The 14,754-nt window shown below is 40.3% G+C and overlaps 2 protein-coding genes across 9 annotated transcripts in view; both read left to right on the top strand.

Moving 5' to 3' along the window:
• Positions 1-3,211, top strand: part of LOC132509551 (zinc finger protein 345-like) — a 38,448-nt gene extending 35,237 nt beyond the window's left edge. For 3 of the 6 annotated variants that reach the window (XM_060130691.1, XM_060130690.1, XM_060130687.1), the window contains 2 exons: positions 1,194-1,327; positions 1,578-1,762. The gene's annotated coding sequence lies outside the window, so the exon portion shown is untranslated. Of the gene's footprint in view, positions 1-318; positions 390-1,193; positions 1,429-1,577; positions 1,763-3,147 lie in introns of those variants that run through there. The other 3 variants (XM_060130689.1, XM_060130688.1, XM_060130692.1) reach the window with 3 other exon arrangements.
• A 9,284-nt stretch (positions 3,212-12,495) lies between these two features.
• The window catches only part of LOC132509559 (zinc finger protein 552-like), a 75,172-nt gene continuing 72,913 nt past the window's right edge, over positions 12,496-14,754 (top strand). For all 3 annotated transcript variants that reach the window (XM_060130703.1, XM_060130702.1, XM_060130704.1), the window contains exon 1: positions 12,496-12,742. In XM_060130703.1, the coding sequence (XP_059986686.1) occupies positions 12,710-12,742 (33 nt within the window). In that variant the 5' untranslated portion in view covers positions 12,496-12,709. The remainder of the gene's footprint in view (positions 12,743-14,754) is intronic.

Here is a 14,754-nt window from a genome sequence, read left to right as displayed (position 1 = left end):
ATCTTGGATATTCTATTTACCAAACAGGGTAGGTTATAAACAGATTTGGGCATGAAGGGGCAAGCAACTTTTATGGGGGTATCAAACTTTCTGTGCCTCAGAGGAGACATTACAAAGGCAGAAATTAACTTACTAGTTTTTGTCAAATTTGCATTTCTGCCCGTGGCCTCCTAGGAAAGACTGCAGGACTTTCTTGTCTTCATTTGAGGCCTGGATGCTATGAGTTTTAGGAGACTCAGAGGGCACCCTGAGGAGGGGTCCAGTGTGAAAACCTCAACTGCTTCTGGGAGCAGCATGAATTTTTTCCCTTGTTCACAGGGCATGTCAGCAATGCTGAGGGAACTCTCTTCCCCAGGTCTTACAAAGAGCCAGGCAGATTTTTAAAAAAAGAGAGAGAAAAGGAGAATCTGTAGTCCACAGATGTGTCTCTTGTGACCCAGGCCGCATTCCTGTTGACTCTGATGGAAAGTCATTGCTCACTCTATTTGCTGCCTTTGAGGTAAGACTGACCGCCAGAGGGCATGCCAAAGTGGAATGAATGTAGGATTGCCAAACCTATTTTCCCAAAACAGTTGGACATAGTTTTTTTTTTTTTTATCTTGAAGCATTTCAAAAGCTATTTGTTATCAGATAGCTCTGACATATGTATGGAACTGAAACCATCATTGTAGTCATGGTAATGACTGTATGTGTTACTGTATATTTATCTCATGACCTTTTATAATCTCTCTCTTCTTGCCCCTCACACCCCTTCAAGTAACCATTGATTTACTTTCCTTTATAATATGTAACTTTCCACTTTCTAGAATTCATGTGATGGGAATCAAAGTATTTACTCTTTTTCCTGCTTTTATTTATGTTGCATAAATACTTGGAGAGTCATCAATGATATATAAGCAGCTCATTTTTTTTTTTCTAAGAAACATTCTTATATTGGAATATACCACTATTTATCCATTCACTTGCTTATGGACATTTGGGGTTTTTCTAATTTTTGACTATTGGAAAAAAAGCTGGTACAAACATTTGTGTATAAGTTTTTATGTGGATATATGTTTATCTTCAGTAACTCAGAGTGCAAAGTTTGAGTCATAGGGTAGGTGAATGCTTAACTTAAACAGACTAGCAAATTGTGATCTGAACTAATTATACCTTTTTCTTTTCTTCTTTTTTTTTCTGACCGTGCTGCACAGCTTGCGGGATCTTAGTTTCCCAACCAGGCCTCATCAGTGAAAGTGCAGAGTCCTAACTACTGGACTGCCAGGGAATTCCCATTTTTTTCATTCTTACCAGCAGTGTATGAGAGCTCCATTTCTTCCACATCCTGGTGAATATTTCATTTGTTCATTCTTTTTTTTTTAACAAAAGTTGTCACTTTATTATATTGTACATATGTGTCTTTCTACATAAATGGGATAAAAGATAACATTCCAGAATATTAGTGTTTTTATTGGGAATGTGTATTTCTTTTTTTTTTTATTATTTGTATTTTTTTATAGCCAATCATTCTTAATTTTAACCCTTTTTGTAAGTTTGTCCAGCTATCTAACTGTTGTTTTATTTGCATTTCCCTAAAGTTTCATGATGAGCATTTCTTCAGATCCATATTTGCTACCTCTGTATCTTTAGTGAAATGTTCATATCTTCTGCCTATTCTGTGAATTTTGGCTATTTTCTTCCTTTCACAAAAGAACAGTGAAACAGCCAAGTTGTATTGGAATTTCACTCATTTTGTGACTTTTTAATTTATGGAATAATTGTTTTTAATACTGGAATAATATGTTCTAATTTTTTCAATTTTTTATGCTATGTGCAATGTAATGGAAACATATACCATATACTTTTAATTTTAATCTGTGTTAATAATGTACTCTCCATCACTTTCTAAAGTTCAGACATTTAATAATACCACAAACCCTTGCTTAGTAGTGTTCGCCCCTTTGCCTGGTCTATCATCATGGGAGTTGGTGGGTTGGAGCAGAACTCCTGATGAGGGAGATGAGATCGCATCAGGATGAACAGGGTGTTTTTTGAGTCCCAAAGCCTAGCAGGACTGGAAATAAGGCAGTAATCAGACTCCCCAAGCCCTGGGTCAGGCAGCCTGGGTTTGAATCCTGATCCCAAAATATTGTGACTCACAGGCAAATGACCAACCACTCTGGGCCTCAGTTTCCCCCTTTGTAAAACAGGTATAAGTTGTGGCTCTACCAGTGAGCTGTGGGAGGTGAAGAGCTGAAACGTGGCTATACCCGCAACCTCATTGGACCTAAGCAACACTAGCCTCTGCCTTCCGTGACATTCCCTGGCCAGGCACCCCTCATTTTCCCCAAAGTCCCTGGGTACATTTGGGAAAGAAATGGGGCTTCTCAGAAGCCACTGACCCACCCACCCCACCCACCCACAAGGAGGCAGAGGCTGTACTGACATCTCAGTGTGGGTTCCCCACCTGGGAATCTCTGGACAACTTGCTAGAGCTCCCTGAGCCTCAGTTTGCTGACTGACATGGAGGTGATGAGGCGCTTACCTTGGTTCCTGTGAGGATTAATAAAAGTAACAAAATACTGAGTACCTAACAGTGCCAGGATTCCAGGGTTTCTTTATGAACATATTCTCTTTAATTCTCACAACCCAAGATAGTGGGAACTATTATTGTACTGCTGGGGAAATCCAGGGTCAGAATGATGTTGTGGGTTCCCCAAGGTCACACAATGGACAAGTGTCTGGTTCAAGATGCTGGATTCATACCCCTAAGTCTAGCTCCAGAGCTGGGGATGTTTAATCCCTTTACCTCAGCACGTGAAGCACTCATCCCTGGGCAGGCATGCACAGAGTTCCAAGGAGTCTCAGCTGCTGTTACCTTTGTTGGAATTATCAACATGACCATTTCCCCACTTACCTCCTGCCCTCACAGTTCTCACAGGATTGCCCTTGTCTGTCATTACTAGTGGTTTCCCCAATGGGAGGTTTTTCTCTCAGCTGCAATTGCATTATGTCCAAAGGCCGCACCTTCCTCTCCTTTGAGCACAGCACAGAGCTTAACCCTCAAGAATCAGTGATTCAGGGCTGGGTCTCTCCACCTTCATCAGCGACTTGAGTGACAGCCTCTGATGCCATCTAACATCCCAATATGAGGTTTGACTTTTTCAGGTATTTGTAACCTTCATCCTGGAGGACTAGAGACAGCCCAGCCCAGAGGACCTGGTTCCAGGAGGTGATAATGGAGACCTATGTGCTCCTGGTCTCACTGGGTAATAGCTCACCTCTGCTCCATTCATGGACCTGCTGCCTGTTTGGTTCTGTCCCCTCTGTCCAGGATTGGCTGGTTGAGAAGACCACTGGCACGCACTGTCCTTCTTCCCTGCACTCCTCACCATGTTCTGGACTGACATCCTCTATTCTAACCTTTCTGTCTGCACCAAGGGTCTTTTGGTAAAAAACACAAGTCCTCACCTGAGTGCCCATCACACTCTAACCACATCTGAGGTCCCCACTCCAGGTTACACAGAAGGGGAACTGACTAGCCTAGCCTGGTTGGGTCATGTGTCCCCTCAGTCCAGTTAGCAAGGTCATGGGTGATAGGCTGCTTCAGAGAAGAGGGTGAGTCAGGCAGTACTTCTTGAGAATCATTTAGCATCAGTTCATCCAGGGTATCCTCTTAAACCATACAATCCCAGTTAAAACAGGCTCCTGGTGACTTCCCTTGTGGTCCAGTAGTTGAGACTAAACACTTCCAATGAACGGGGTACTGGTTCGATCCCTGGTCGGCGAAGTAAGATCCCACATGCTGCGCAGCACGGCCAAAACAAAAAAAGGTGGGGGTAACTCCTGAATGCTACACCATTGTCCCTTGTTTCTTAAGGCCTAGACCATGCTCCTGTGCTGCTTCAGGAGATGATTTTAGAGGGTGCACAGATCTGACATAAAGTGGAATGCTTGGACACCCTGAGAAAGCAATTCTTTTCCCCTGCTCTTTCCCTTGCTGCTGTCAGGAGAAAGTCTTCTTGGTATAGTGCTAGATCTCTATTGCCCACTGTTACTAATATCCCCCTCCCCATTTTTTGTGCCCGAACAGGGACATGAAACTAATATCCCTTTTTAATAGAGGGGGCACCCGTGAGCATACCTCATGGGGTCCCTGGGACTTCAGAGCATTATTTTGATTTCATTGTATTTTCATGGTAAACTTCCACTTGTCCCAAGTCAAACTGGTTTTCCCAATTAGCAGAGAGATACAAATACTCTTTTTAAGATGCAATCTATATAAGAAAAATAAAATATAGGTCATTTAAAAGAGAATTGTAACACTGGCCACAGCCAAGTTCCTGTAAACACAGACCAGGTGTCAGGTTTGTTGCAGGCACTGTTCAGACTCCATTCCTTGAATTCCAATATCCTGTTCTCAGCAAAGTAAGGAAAATACAGCCACTGAGTGAGTCCCTCAGAAACCTCAAGTTATTCAACGTAGAAGATGTGCCTTCTTTATGAGGTGCCAACCTGTGCTTTCTTTGCTGCTAAAAGTCCTTTTTGTGACCACGCTGCACAGCATGCAAGATCTTAGTTCCCAGACCAGACCAGGGATCGGACCCCTGCCCCCTGTGGTGGAAGCACAGAGGCCTAACCACTGGATTGTTAGGGAATTCCCTAAAAGTCCTTTTTAAAAATGAAATGTAAGTGAGTGTAGATGATAGTTAATGTCCTTTCTGCACCAAATCACCATGTAGATTTCCTGATTTTTAAAAAAATTTTACAGGTCCATGAAATATCAAAATCTGGGAATTTGTCAAGTCAAATTCCCAAGTCATCCCCTCACACAGATATCCCTTTCTCAAGGATTAAATACTCCAGATCACCTCCCCCTCACATGGCTACCTTCTCCAAGAATGCTGGCCCTACACAGGGCTGTGCACTGTTTCCTCCTCAGTGTAGCACTCAGGAGGCCGAGTCCTGGAGCCATAGCTCCTGGTGAGAATCCCAACTCTGCTTCTCACAGGCTGTATGGCCCCAGGCAAGTTTCTGAACCTCTCCCTGGCTTAGAGTCCTTGACAGAATGGGGTAATATGGTATTTATGTCACAGTACTATTGTTTGTCTAAATGGGTTCATGTATGAAAACTGACCAGTCTGTTACTTCCTGACTGTGCAGGTCTGAGGTATGATCTCTGTTGCCATCACTGCTCCTGTTGATACCACCATCATCGTCATCATTATCCTCATTATCAACATGCGTGAACTTGGCACCTTCTAGAGCAGTGTTGTGAAGCGTTGTAGTTCAATAGTACAGATGCCAGAGACAGCCAACCTGGGTCCCCAACTGGATCAGCTGAATATCAGTTACATGCCATTCACCTGTCTCAATTCACTTGTTATTGATAGTTGAGTTGTTTCCAGCTTGGGGATGTTAAAGATAAAGCTGCTGCAGACATTTATAGCTAGTCTTCATGTGGAAATGTGTTTCATTTCTTTTGAACTAAGATTTGTGAGTATAATTCCTGAGTCAGATGGTAGGTGAATTTTTTGTTGTTAAGAAACTGACAAAATTTCAGTTTCATTGACCTTTTCAATTTTTTTTTAGTCTCTATTTCTGCCCTGATCTTTATTATTTCTTTCTTCTACTAAATTTGGGTTTTGTTTGTTCTTTTAATAGTTCCTTTAGGTGTAAGTTTAGGTTGTTTGAGATTTTTTTTGTTTTCCTGAGGTAGGCTTGTATCACTATAAACTTCCCACTTTGGACTGCTTTAGCTATATCCCATAGATTTTGGATTGTTTTGTTTTTGTTTTCATTTGCCTATAGAATTTTTTTTTTTTTTTTGCCACACTGGGCAGCTTGAGGGATCTCAGTTTCCTGACAAGTGATTTCCCGACAAGGCCACAGCAGTGAAAGCCTGGAATCCTATCCACTAGGCCACTAGAGAACTCCTGATATTTTTTTTTATTTCTTTGATTTCTTCAGTGATCCATTGGTTGTTAGCATATTATTTAGTCTCCATGTGTTTGTGTTTTTTGCAGTTTTTTTTTTCTTTTTCTTGTAGTTGATTTCTAGTCTCATAGCATTGTGGTCAAAAAAGATACTTGACAAGTAGGAAAAGTTATGGTCAGAGAAGGTTCTTTGAAAAGAAAAATAAAATTGATAAATCTTTAGCCACACTCATCAAGGAAAAAAGAAGTCCAAAATCCATAAAATCAGAAATGAAGAAGAAGTTTCAACTGACACAACAGAAATACAAAGGATCATGAGATTAATATCAACAACTATATGCCAATAAAATGGACAACCTAGAAGAAATGGATTAATTCCTAGAATGTACACTCAAGACTGAACAAGGAAAAAATAGAAAATATGAATGGACCAATTAACCAGTAATGAAATTGAATCAGCAATTTTAAAAAACTACCAACAAACAGAAGTTCAGGACCAAATGGCTTCACAGGTGAATTCTACCAGAAGTTCAGAGAAGAGTTAACACCTATGCTTCTCAAACTATTCCCCAAAACTTACAGCAGGAACACTTTTGAACCCATTCTACAAGGCCAACCTCACTACAATACCAAAACAAGACAAAGATATCACAAAAAGAGAAAATTACAGGCCAATATCACTGATGAATATATATGCAAAAATCCTTAACACAATATTAGCAAACCAAATCCAACAATACATTAAAAGGATCATACACCATGATCAAGTGGAATTTATTCCAGGGAAGAAAGGATGGTTGGATATCCACAAATCAATCAATGTGATATACCACATTAACACTTTGAAGAATAAAAATCATATGATCATCTCAATAGAATGCAGAAAAAGCTTTTGACAAAATTCAACACCCATTACGATAAAAACTCTCTAGAAAATGGGCATAGAGGGTACATACCTCAACATAATAAAGGTCATATAAGCCCACAACTGGTATCATACTCAACAGTGAAAAGCTGAAAGCATTTAATCGAAGACAAGGATGCCCACTCTTGCCACTTTTATTCAACATAGTTTTGGAAGTCCTAGCCACAGCAATCAGAGAAGAAAAAGAAATAAAATGAAATTCCAAGGGATTTCAGAGCTTGGTGGCAGGAACTAGTGGTAGAGACCAACATATTTTTACTGTATTTTACAGTATATTAAAACACACCACCTCAGCCATAAAAAGGAATTAAATTGGATCATTTTTGGAGACAAGGATGGACCTAGAGAGTGTCATACAGAGTGAAGTAAGTCAGAAAAACAAATATCATATAATAACGTATATATGTGGAATCTAGAAAGATGGTATAGATTTTATTTGCAAAGCAGAAATAGAGACATAGACGTAGAGAACAAATGTATGGATACCAAGGGGAAAAGGGGTGGGGAGGGAGGAATTGGGAGACTGGGATTGACACATATACATTATTGTTACTATGTATAAAATAGACAACTGATGGGAACATACTGTATAGCACAGGAAACTCTACCTAATGCACTGTGGTAACCTAAATGGGAGGGACGTCCAAAAGGGAGGGGATATCTGTGTATGGAAGAGTCATTTTGTTGTCAGTGGAGGCTAACACAACATTGTAAAGCATACTCCAATAAAAATTAAACAAAACAAAAACACACATACCAGAAAATATCTCTAGCACCCTGGAACTGGCACAATGGTCATATGAGTGGTCTGGCACTCCAGGCAAACAACTACCCTTGGGAAAGTGTACTGGCTAGTTCTTCTCCATGGAACATCTTTCTGATGTATCCTTGTCACTCTCTCCTCTCCATTAAATATTTGCTCGAATATTATCTGCAGTATGAGAACATCTCTGACACCTCTATTTCCTACTGAAATCCTCAGACTCCACATGCCTGCATTCCTCATTGCTGCTCTTTTATATTTCCACACCACCTGTCACCTTATAATTACTATAATATAGAATATTTTCTTTGTGATTTTGTATCTCTTTGTCATAATTACTATAATATAGAATTACTATACTTATAATTACTATAATATAGAATAATTACTATAATTAGTAATTACTATAATATAGATTACTATATTACTTATAATTATAATTACTATAATATAGAATATTTTCTTTGTGATGTATTGACTATTCCTTCAATAAAGAGTTGGATTGAAGGCTGCATGAGAACACATTTCTTTGGTTGCTGATGTATAACTCTTATCTAGGTGAGCCTCTGAGCCAGATGAGATGTTTAGTAAATGATTATTGATGGAATAAAACATGATGCCATAGCTTTCCTTCCATTCTTCTACCTCTTTCTGCTCTCACCTTACTATTTCTTTTTCTCAAGTTTGTTTTCCCAGGATTGTCATGAATGGAAAGGATTCACACTTTGTGGAAACAAGAATTTCATGGTAGCCAAGTCTCCAGCATAACCATGGACTCAACTTAATTCTCTCACATTTTAGGACTCACTGTCCTTCATTTATCACCCATTGAGATTTACGTCTTCTCAGGTTTCACAAGTCCTTTTCTCTTCTAGTGATTTCCACAGTGCTTAATGGATGACTCCATTAATCAACATTAATAACTTTCTGTAATTTGCTCACTCTACAAATATTTTTCAGAGATATTCTTGAGTCCCCTTGCAGACACTGCCACTGCATTTACAGGTGAAATAATAATCACTGCCCAGCAAGGAGATGAGATTGTGGAATTAAAAACCTTTATCTCTTGTTTGGATGCCCACTTTTTACCCCATACACAGATGCCGATATTTTGGCCATCCTGGCAACAAATGTAAATTTGGTAAGTAAGCACTATTCCCAGATACATGTCATATTCTTAGAAGAAATAGACCATATCTCAGAAAATTCAATAAGAAACGTTATATGGGGGAAAAATCTGCTTTCTGGGATTGAAACACAAATACTGACAAAGAGATACAAAAGGGATGCATTCTGAGGGACCAAGAGGCATGGTGCCACCTCATCTACTTGCTTTAAGGCTGCCTAGTATCCATATTTCCTCTACAACCTGTCTGGATTATACTTGCTCTTATTGCTGACCAAACACATTGAGCCTCACAATGTCCATTCTAAGAGCTTTGCTCCCCACGAAGAGTAAGAAGACTGTATTTTATTCAGTTTTTGAGTGGACATTTATGTCAATTGTTGGATATGCATTTTTTATCTTTTGGGAGCATGATTTGCAAATGAAATCTGTAGGAGTGTTTTACTAAGATGTCTTTGATGAGTGCAAGTGTTAAAACTTCCTTTCAGATTTCGTGAAAGCAAGGCACACTTAAAAAACATGTGAATAAAAGATTGTAAGATACAAAGAGCAAGATAATCAGGGATGTAAAGAATCTCAAAGCTAAAGGTTATCTTGTATGATGGCATGTTTTATATATAAATAATATCTTCATTATTATTAATATTTTGCCTCCTCTCTCTGGAAAGATCTCTGATGATTCAGTGGTGAATCTGTAGGTATCTAGTTCATTATCTCGAAGTCATGAGACGGTTTGTTCTAACAAATCATATCCTGATCACACACACTGACAGGTATCTTTCAATCATTTTGTGGAGAGTGAAGTTTTCTTGATTACACCTTATTTGTGCTCACATAGAACTTCTCTAATCAGGGGAAATTTAAGAGGCTTTGTTATCTAAAAAAAACTGCAGTTTGTAAAGGGCAATGTGTACAATAATGAGAGCAAGTTTAGAATTTGCAGGCCCTTGTCTCTTTAAATAAAACAAGTTTTGTTACGCCTCATACAAAACAAATAATGCTGCTTGTATATGACTTAAATTCATTTCAAAGGTTTTATATAAACTATTTCCATTTTTTTCCTTTTTATAATTCTCTTACTCTAGTATTTTTATTGTACTACCAATTTGCTAGTTTTGTTCAATTTTATAGAATGCTATATAAATTAAAATACTGAGAAAAAATTTTAATTTAATTAATTTATTTATGGCTGCATTGGGTCTTTGTTGCTATGCACGGGATTCTCTAGTTGCGGCGAGTGGAGGCTACTCTTCATCGTGGTGTGCAGGCTTCTTATTGTGGCGGCTTCTCTTGTTGTGGAGCACAGGCTCTAGGTGTGCAGGCTCAGTAGTTGTGGCTCGCAGGCTCTAGAGTGCAGGCTCAGTAGTTGTGGTGCACGGGCTTAGTTGCTCTGCAGCATGTGGGATCTTCGCGGACCAGGGCTCGAACCTGTGTCCTCTGCATTGGCAGGAGGATTCTTAACCACTGCACCACCAGGGAAGTCCCATCACTGAGAAAATTTTTACCCAATCCATACAGATATGATTTTTCATGTGTAGGTTTGATTAAATTATTTCCAATTTGAAAATATTTTTTCCATCTCAAGTTTTAATCTATTTTAATATTTCATTACATTATATATTTTCTGTCCAAATTGATAATCAAGTTTAATATATATATGCCCCCTTAAATTATTCAATATGTACATATCAGTAAGGTGTGTTTCCAGGCTCACTACTATGTACTGTTAACCCCACTACGATTTTCTCTGCCAGAATAAGCTGTTGGATATATTTATAATTTCTTCTAATAAATACTTTTGTCATCCCTTTAAGTAAGCTTTAACTAATAAGCTCTGAAACACTAGCATTTTGTTTGAAATACATAAAGTAAATTACCTCTTTTAGTATTTTTATTCATAATAGCCTTTATAGAAACTTGCTTTATATCTATTTTTATTTAGAGGTGGTTTTTATAATTTCTGGTTTAATTTCTACGGTTTTTAATTTTCTTCAGTTCTTTCACATTTCTTTGTTTTAATGTTTTTCAAATTTTTGTATTTCAGTAACATTTGCTTTAAATTTTTAATTAGGAGAAATCTTCTTACAAGATTAATATTGATTTTTAATTTTTATTGCATATATGCATACCCATAATCTCTTGTTAATTATAATATTTCAAATGATTTTAAAAGAATTCTTAGCTATATATAGGTCAAATTTCAGTATAAATATGTACTGTTTCATTTTCTCTATATATAATTCATAAATATGTTCCTAAACTTACAGCATTGAAAATGCCAGACACATCACCTCACTTATAAACCTTTCCAGTATGTCTATAAAGTACACATTCTCTTTCATTGTGACAATTACATCATTTTCATACTAACAGAAATACCAATAACTGAAATTCAATTTTCCTACTTTTTCTAAAATTATATTTTCATAATCATTATGTTTAAATCACAAACAATATACTCCCATTTTATGTTTAATTATGCATCTTAGTTCTCTTTTATTTCAAAGATTTGTCTTACATTCTTCTGTTATATTTGTCATATATATGGTGGCATAACTAGGTCATTTGGCATAATTTCCCACATTTTCTAATTGCATTTCTCTGATGGCCTAACATGTTCTGCATTGCTTCCAATAAATGTATAACTAGAGCCAGAGGCATTGATCAAATTCACTCTGGTCACTGTACTCCACAGGCAGGGCTGAGACTTATGACTGCATCACAAACAGATGCTCTGAAGTCTGAGTGTCTCTGCTTTTCAAAGTTAACGATTGATGCAATAAAAATTTGTATTCTGAGGCAAGTCAAGGATAATTTAAACATAAAAAATTTTCTGTGCCCTTTGGCCTCCTCTTTCCCCTCTACTGTGCATTGTATATCTGCATTATGCATCCACCAAACCTCCCCATTGGCAGAAATACTTGCTCAACCATAAAGAGCAACATTCTCCTAGCACCAACAAGAAAATTCCTTAAAAGCTAACATGCCTTCTTGATCTTGTATGGCGTCACGATGACCCACCACGTTGTACTTACAGATCTGGATTGTGCAAACTATCTACGGCATTTAAAGTACAGCCCTCTGTCTATATAATTATAAACCTATATAACTGCTTTGACCTTTAACGACCAGAACAGTTCTTGGAGCTTTCTGAGAGGGTGTTCCCGGATTATAATCCTACTTGGCTTGAATAAAATTTTCCATTTCTTTCTTAGGTAGACCGATTAAATTTTCTTGGACACTTCACACAGTGGGTCCAAATGTTATTAGGGTTTTTTCATCCAATGTCATTTTTCCCCCACTGGACTTTTATCTGTTGTGTTAGCTGTCCCTTGCAGTTATTTGGCTGAAGTAATTGGTTGGTGATCATTGATTAAATTCATTACTTTATGCGCTGTAGACCAGTCCCTATTCTACCTAATTCTTATCAGGAATTCTGCATATATAAAGAAGAAACTCCTAATTTTCTATTTGTTTACCCTAAAATGCAGTCTGTACAGCAAAGTAAGGAAAATGCTTGATGCCTTCGCTTTCATTAGCCATTTTCAAAGTGTCCCTTAGACGTTTCGCACGCAATTTCCCAGCGCATCCTCGCGGTGGATCTTGGCCTTTCTCCTGGAAGTGGGAACTACATGACCCAGAATGCCTTGCGTCGAAGGCAGAGTCCCTGAGCCAATAAAGGCTCAGGAAAAAGGAGTTTCTGTTTGGGCACAAAGCGTCGGGCGGGACTTCCTGTCTCCTCCTCCAGGTGGCCATTTTAATTGGCCTTGGTCTGTTTCAGCTCCGCAACGCTGGGTAGGGACGGAGGTGACGGGAAAGAAGAGGTGCGAGAGGAGGGGCTGACCCTGTGGCATAGAGGCGGGCCTGAGGTTCGGCGATGTCTCTCGGGGTGCCCAGCGCCAGGCCCGGGAGAGGGACCGCCGTGTCCGCGTCCTGCCTCCTCTCCCGCCGCTACCGGCCCCGCCCGCCCACAGAGTCCGATGGCTGCGGCGGCGCTGAGGGACCCGCCTGAGGTAAACGCTCGTCCTCCGAACCCTCACCGTCCTCACCCCACCAGACACTAAGCGGGGCGCCTGCTCACGTGCCCGTAGCCCAGGCCGCGGTGTCCTGGACGGTGAGGTGGTCGTGGGTGGGGCCCTGTTTCAGACAGACAGTGTGATGGCTCGTGGGAGAGGTTTCAGGTGGAGGGACCGCAGGTGCAAAGGCTTGGAGGTCGGATTGAGGTGGAAGGATTCGGGAAACCTGGGAACCATGTTCTGTCCGCAGGGAACAAACAACGTGAAGCAAAGCCTGGAATAGCAGGATGAGGGTTCTTAATGTTAGAACTCTAGAAGCCATGGGGAGTTTTAAGAAAAGAAATACAGGATCTACGTCAGAGTTTAAAAATTTCCCAAAAGCTGTTCAAAGGAAAAACGAAAGAGGCGATGACGACGTTTAGGTACTGGGAGGTTGAGTATTTGTTCAGGTTCTCACGCAGCTGGTAAGGACACTGATCATTGAGATTAGACCATCAACCTGAGGTCACCTGGCTCCAGGGTCAGGGAAGGGTACAGGGAGGAGATCAGCACATGGAACCTCACCATGGATCCCTTCCTCCGAGCCCTGCCTCTTTGCACAAGTTCCCATGGTTGCAGAAGTGCTTGTGGAATTCACACAGGAAGGTGGAGCGTGTCCCAGTCCCTCAGGGCCACAAACCCCACTCCTGTGTTCTCTGAATTGTGGTTTCCTGGGACTCTTAATGCTATCCCTCCAATTCTTGAGTCTGGGAACTCTGAAGAAACTCCAAACCCATAGCCCTGAATCCATGTGAGGCTTTATATAGAGGTATTCTCATGATTGGCAACCAGTGTAAACAGGCGTGGAGGGTTCTTCCAGGAACTTGTTCCAAGATTTCCAGATGTTTAGAGGTAAAACTGATCAGGGATTGTTCAGGAAACCACAGGTCTCCTTTCTTTTAGGTGAGAACAAAGAGCAGGGACAGGAGTCAGTATAGAAATGGTTCCCTGAAAAGATGGATGTCTATTCTAGAGGCGAAGGGAGATTTGGATCAGAGGAGAGAGATGTTCTTACCAGTGTCTATAAACAGGCTCCATTTGGCTGTAAAGTGGAGAAGAGACTGAAGCTGAGAGAGGAGGGGAAAATTAGGGTAGAGGCTCCTATCATAGTCCAGGCGAGGGTTAATGGACCATAATGGTGGCTTAGGAAAAGTGGTTGTATTCTGGATGCATGTTTTAAAAAGGGACAACTAGATTTTTTTCTAATGTGAACAGTGAGGGAGTAAAACAGGAGTCAGAGATTACCCCAGGGTTTCCAGCCTTAGCAGCTGTAGGGATGAAAACTCCATCATATGGGATGAGAAAGACTGTAGTAAGTGATAGTCACTGGGGGTAACAAGAGCTTTGTTTTAGCCATGTTTAAAGTCTGAGGTGTATCAGAGATCACTGAGTGGAGGCATGAAAGGAGCAGCTGAACACATAGGTGTGGAAATGTGCAGAGGGGTTTAAGATGGAGACATCCAAAATGTGGTCGGTACTCTGTGGACCATGATGAGTAAGCTGTGGTGACATTAAGGAGGGGCAGTCTTCAGGTTACGGTGTAAAGCTATTAGGTGCCCAGGAAAGGGAGGGTGGGGCTGTGGACTCAATATCTGGCTTCAGTACTTGGGTCATGGTATTGGGCTTCACAAACAAAAGTGAGGAAGGTAAGTGGCCATAAAGGGAGGTTGTGTTGGGGACGACATAGTGTGGCAGATGAGTAGACATTCTAAGTGGCCAATGGAAATGAGAGGGATGCAGAGGCCTAGAAGTAATTGAGGCAAGATGACAGTCATGCTGGAGCTGGTGCTTACTTCCCTATGGATGCTCCAGGATTTTTTGATGACTTTGGTATGCTCTGACATGTTTCATTCAGCCTGGAGGATAAGAACAGGGGAAAATGTCATCATATGTGAGCACCAGTAGGCCTGGGGTGGGCCACCAATGGGCTAGGCTTTGAATGAGGGTTAAGTGGACGGAGGAAAGTTGTG

The sequence above is a fragment of the Lagenorhynchus albirostris genome, chromosome 19, assembly GCF_949774975.1.
Source record: "Lagenorhynchus albirostris chromosome 19, mLagAlb1.1, whole genome shotgun sequence".
NCBI lineage: Eukaryota > Metazoa > Chordata > Mammalia > Artiodactyla > Delphinidae > Lagenorhynchus > Lagenorhynchus albirostris.
The sequence above is the reverse complement of the archived record's forward strand: the minus strand, read 5'-3'. Positions and strand labels throughout refer to the sequence as shown.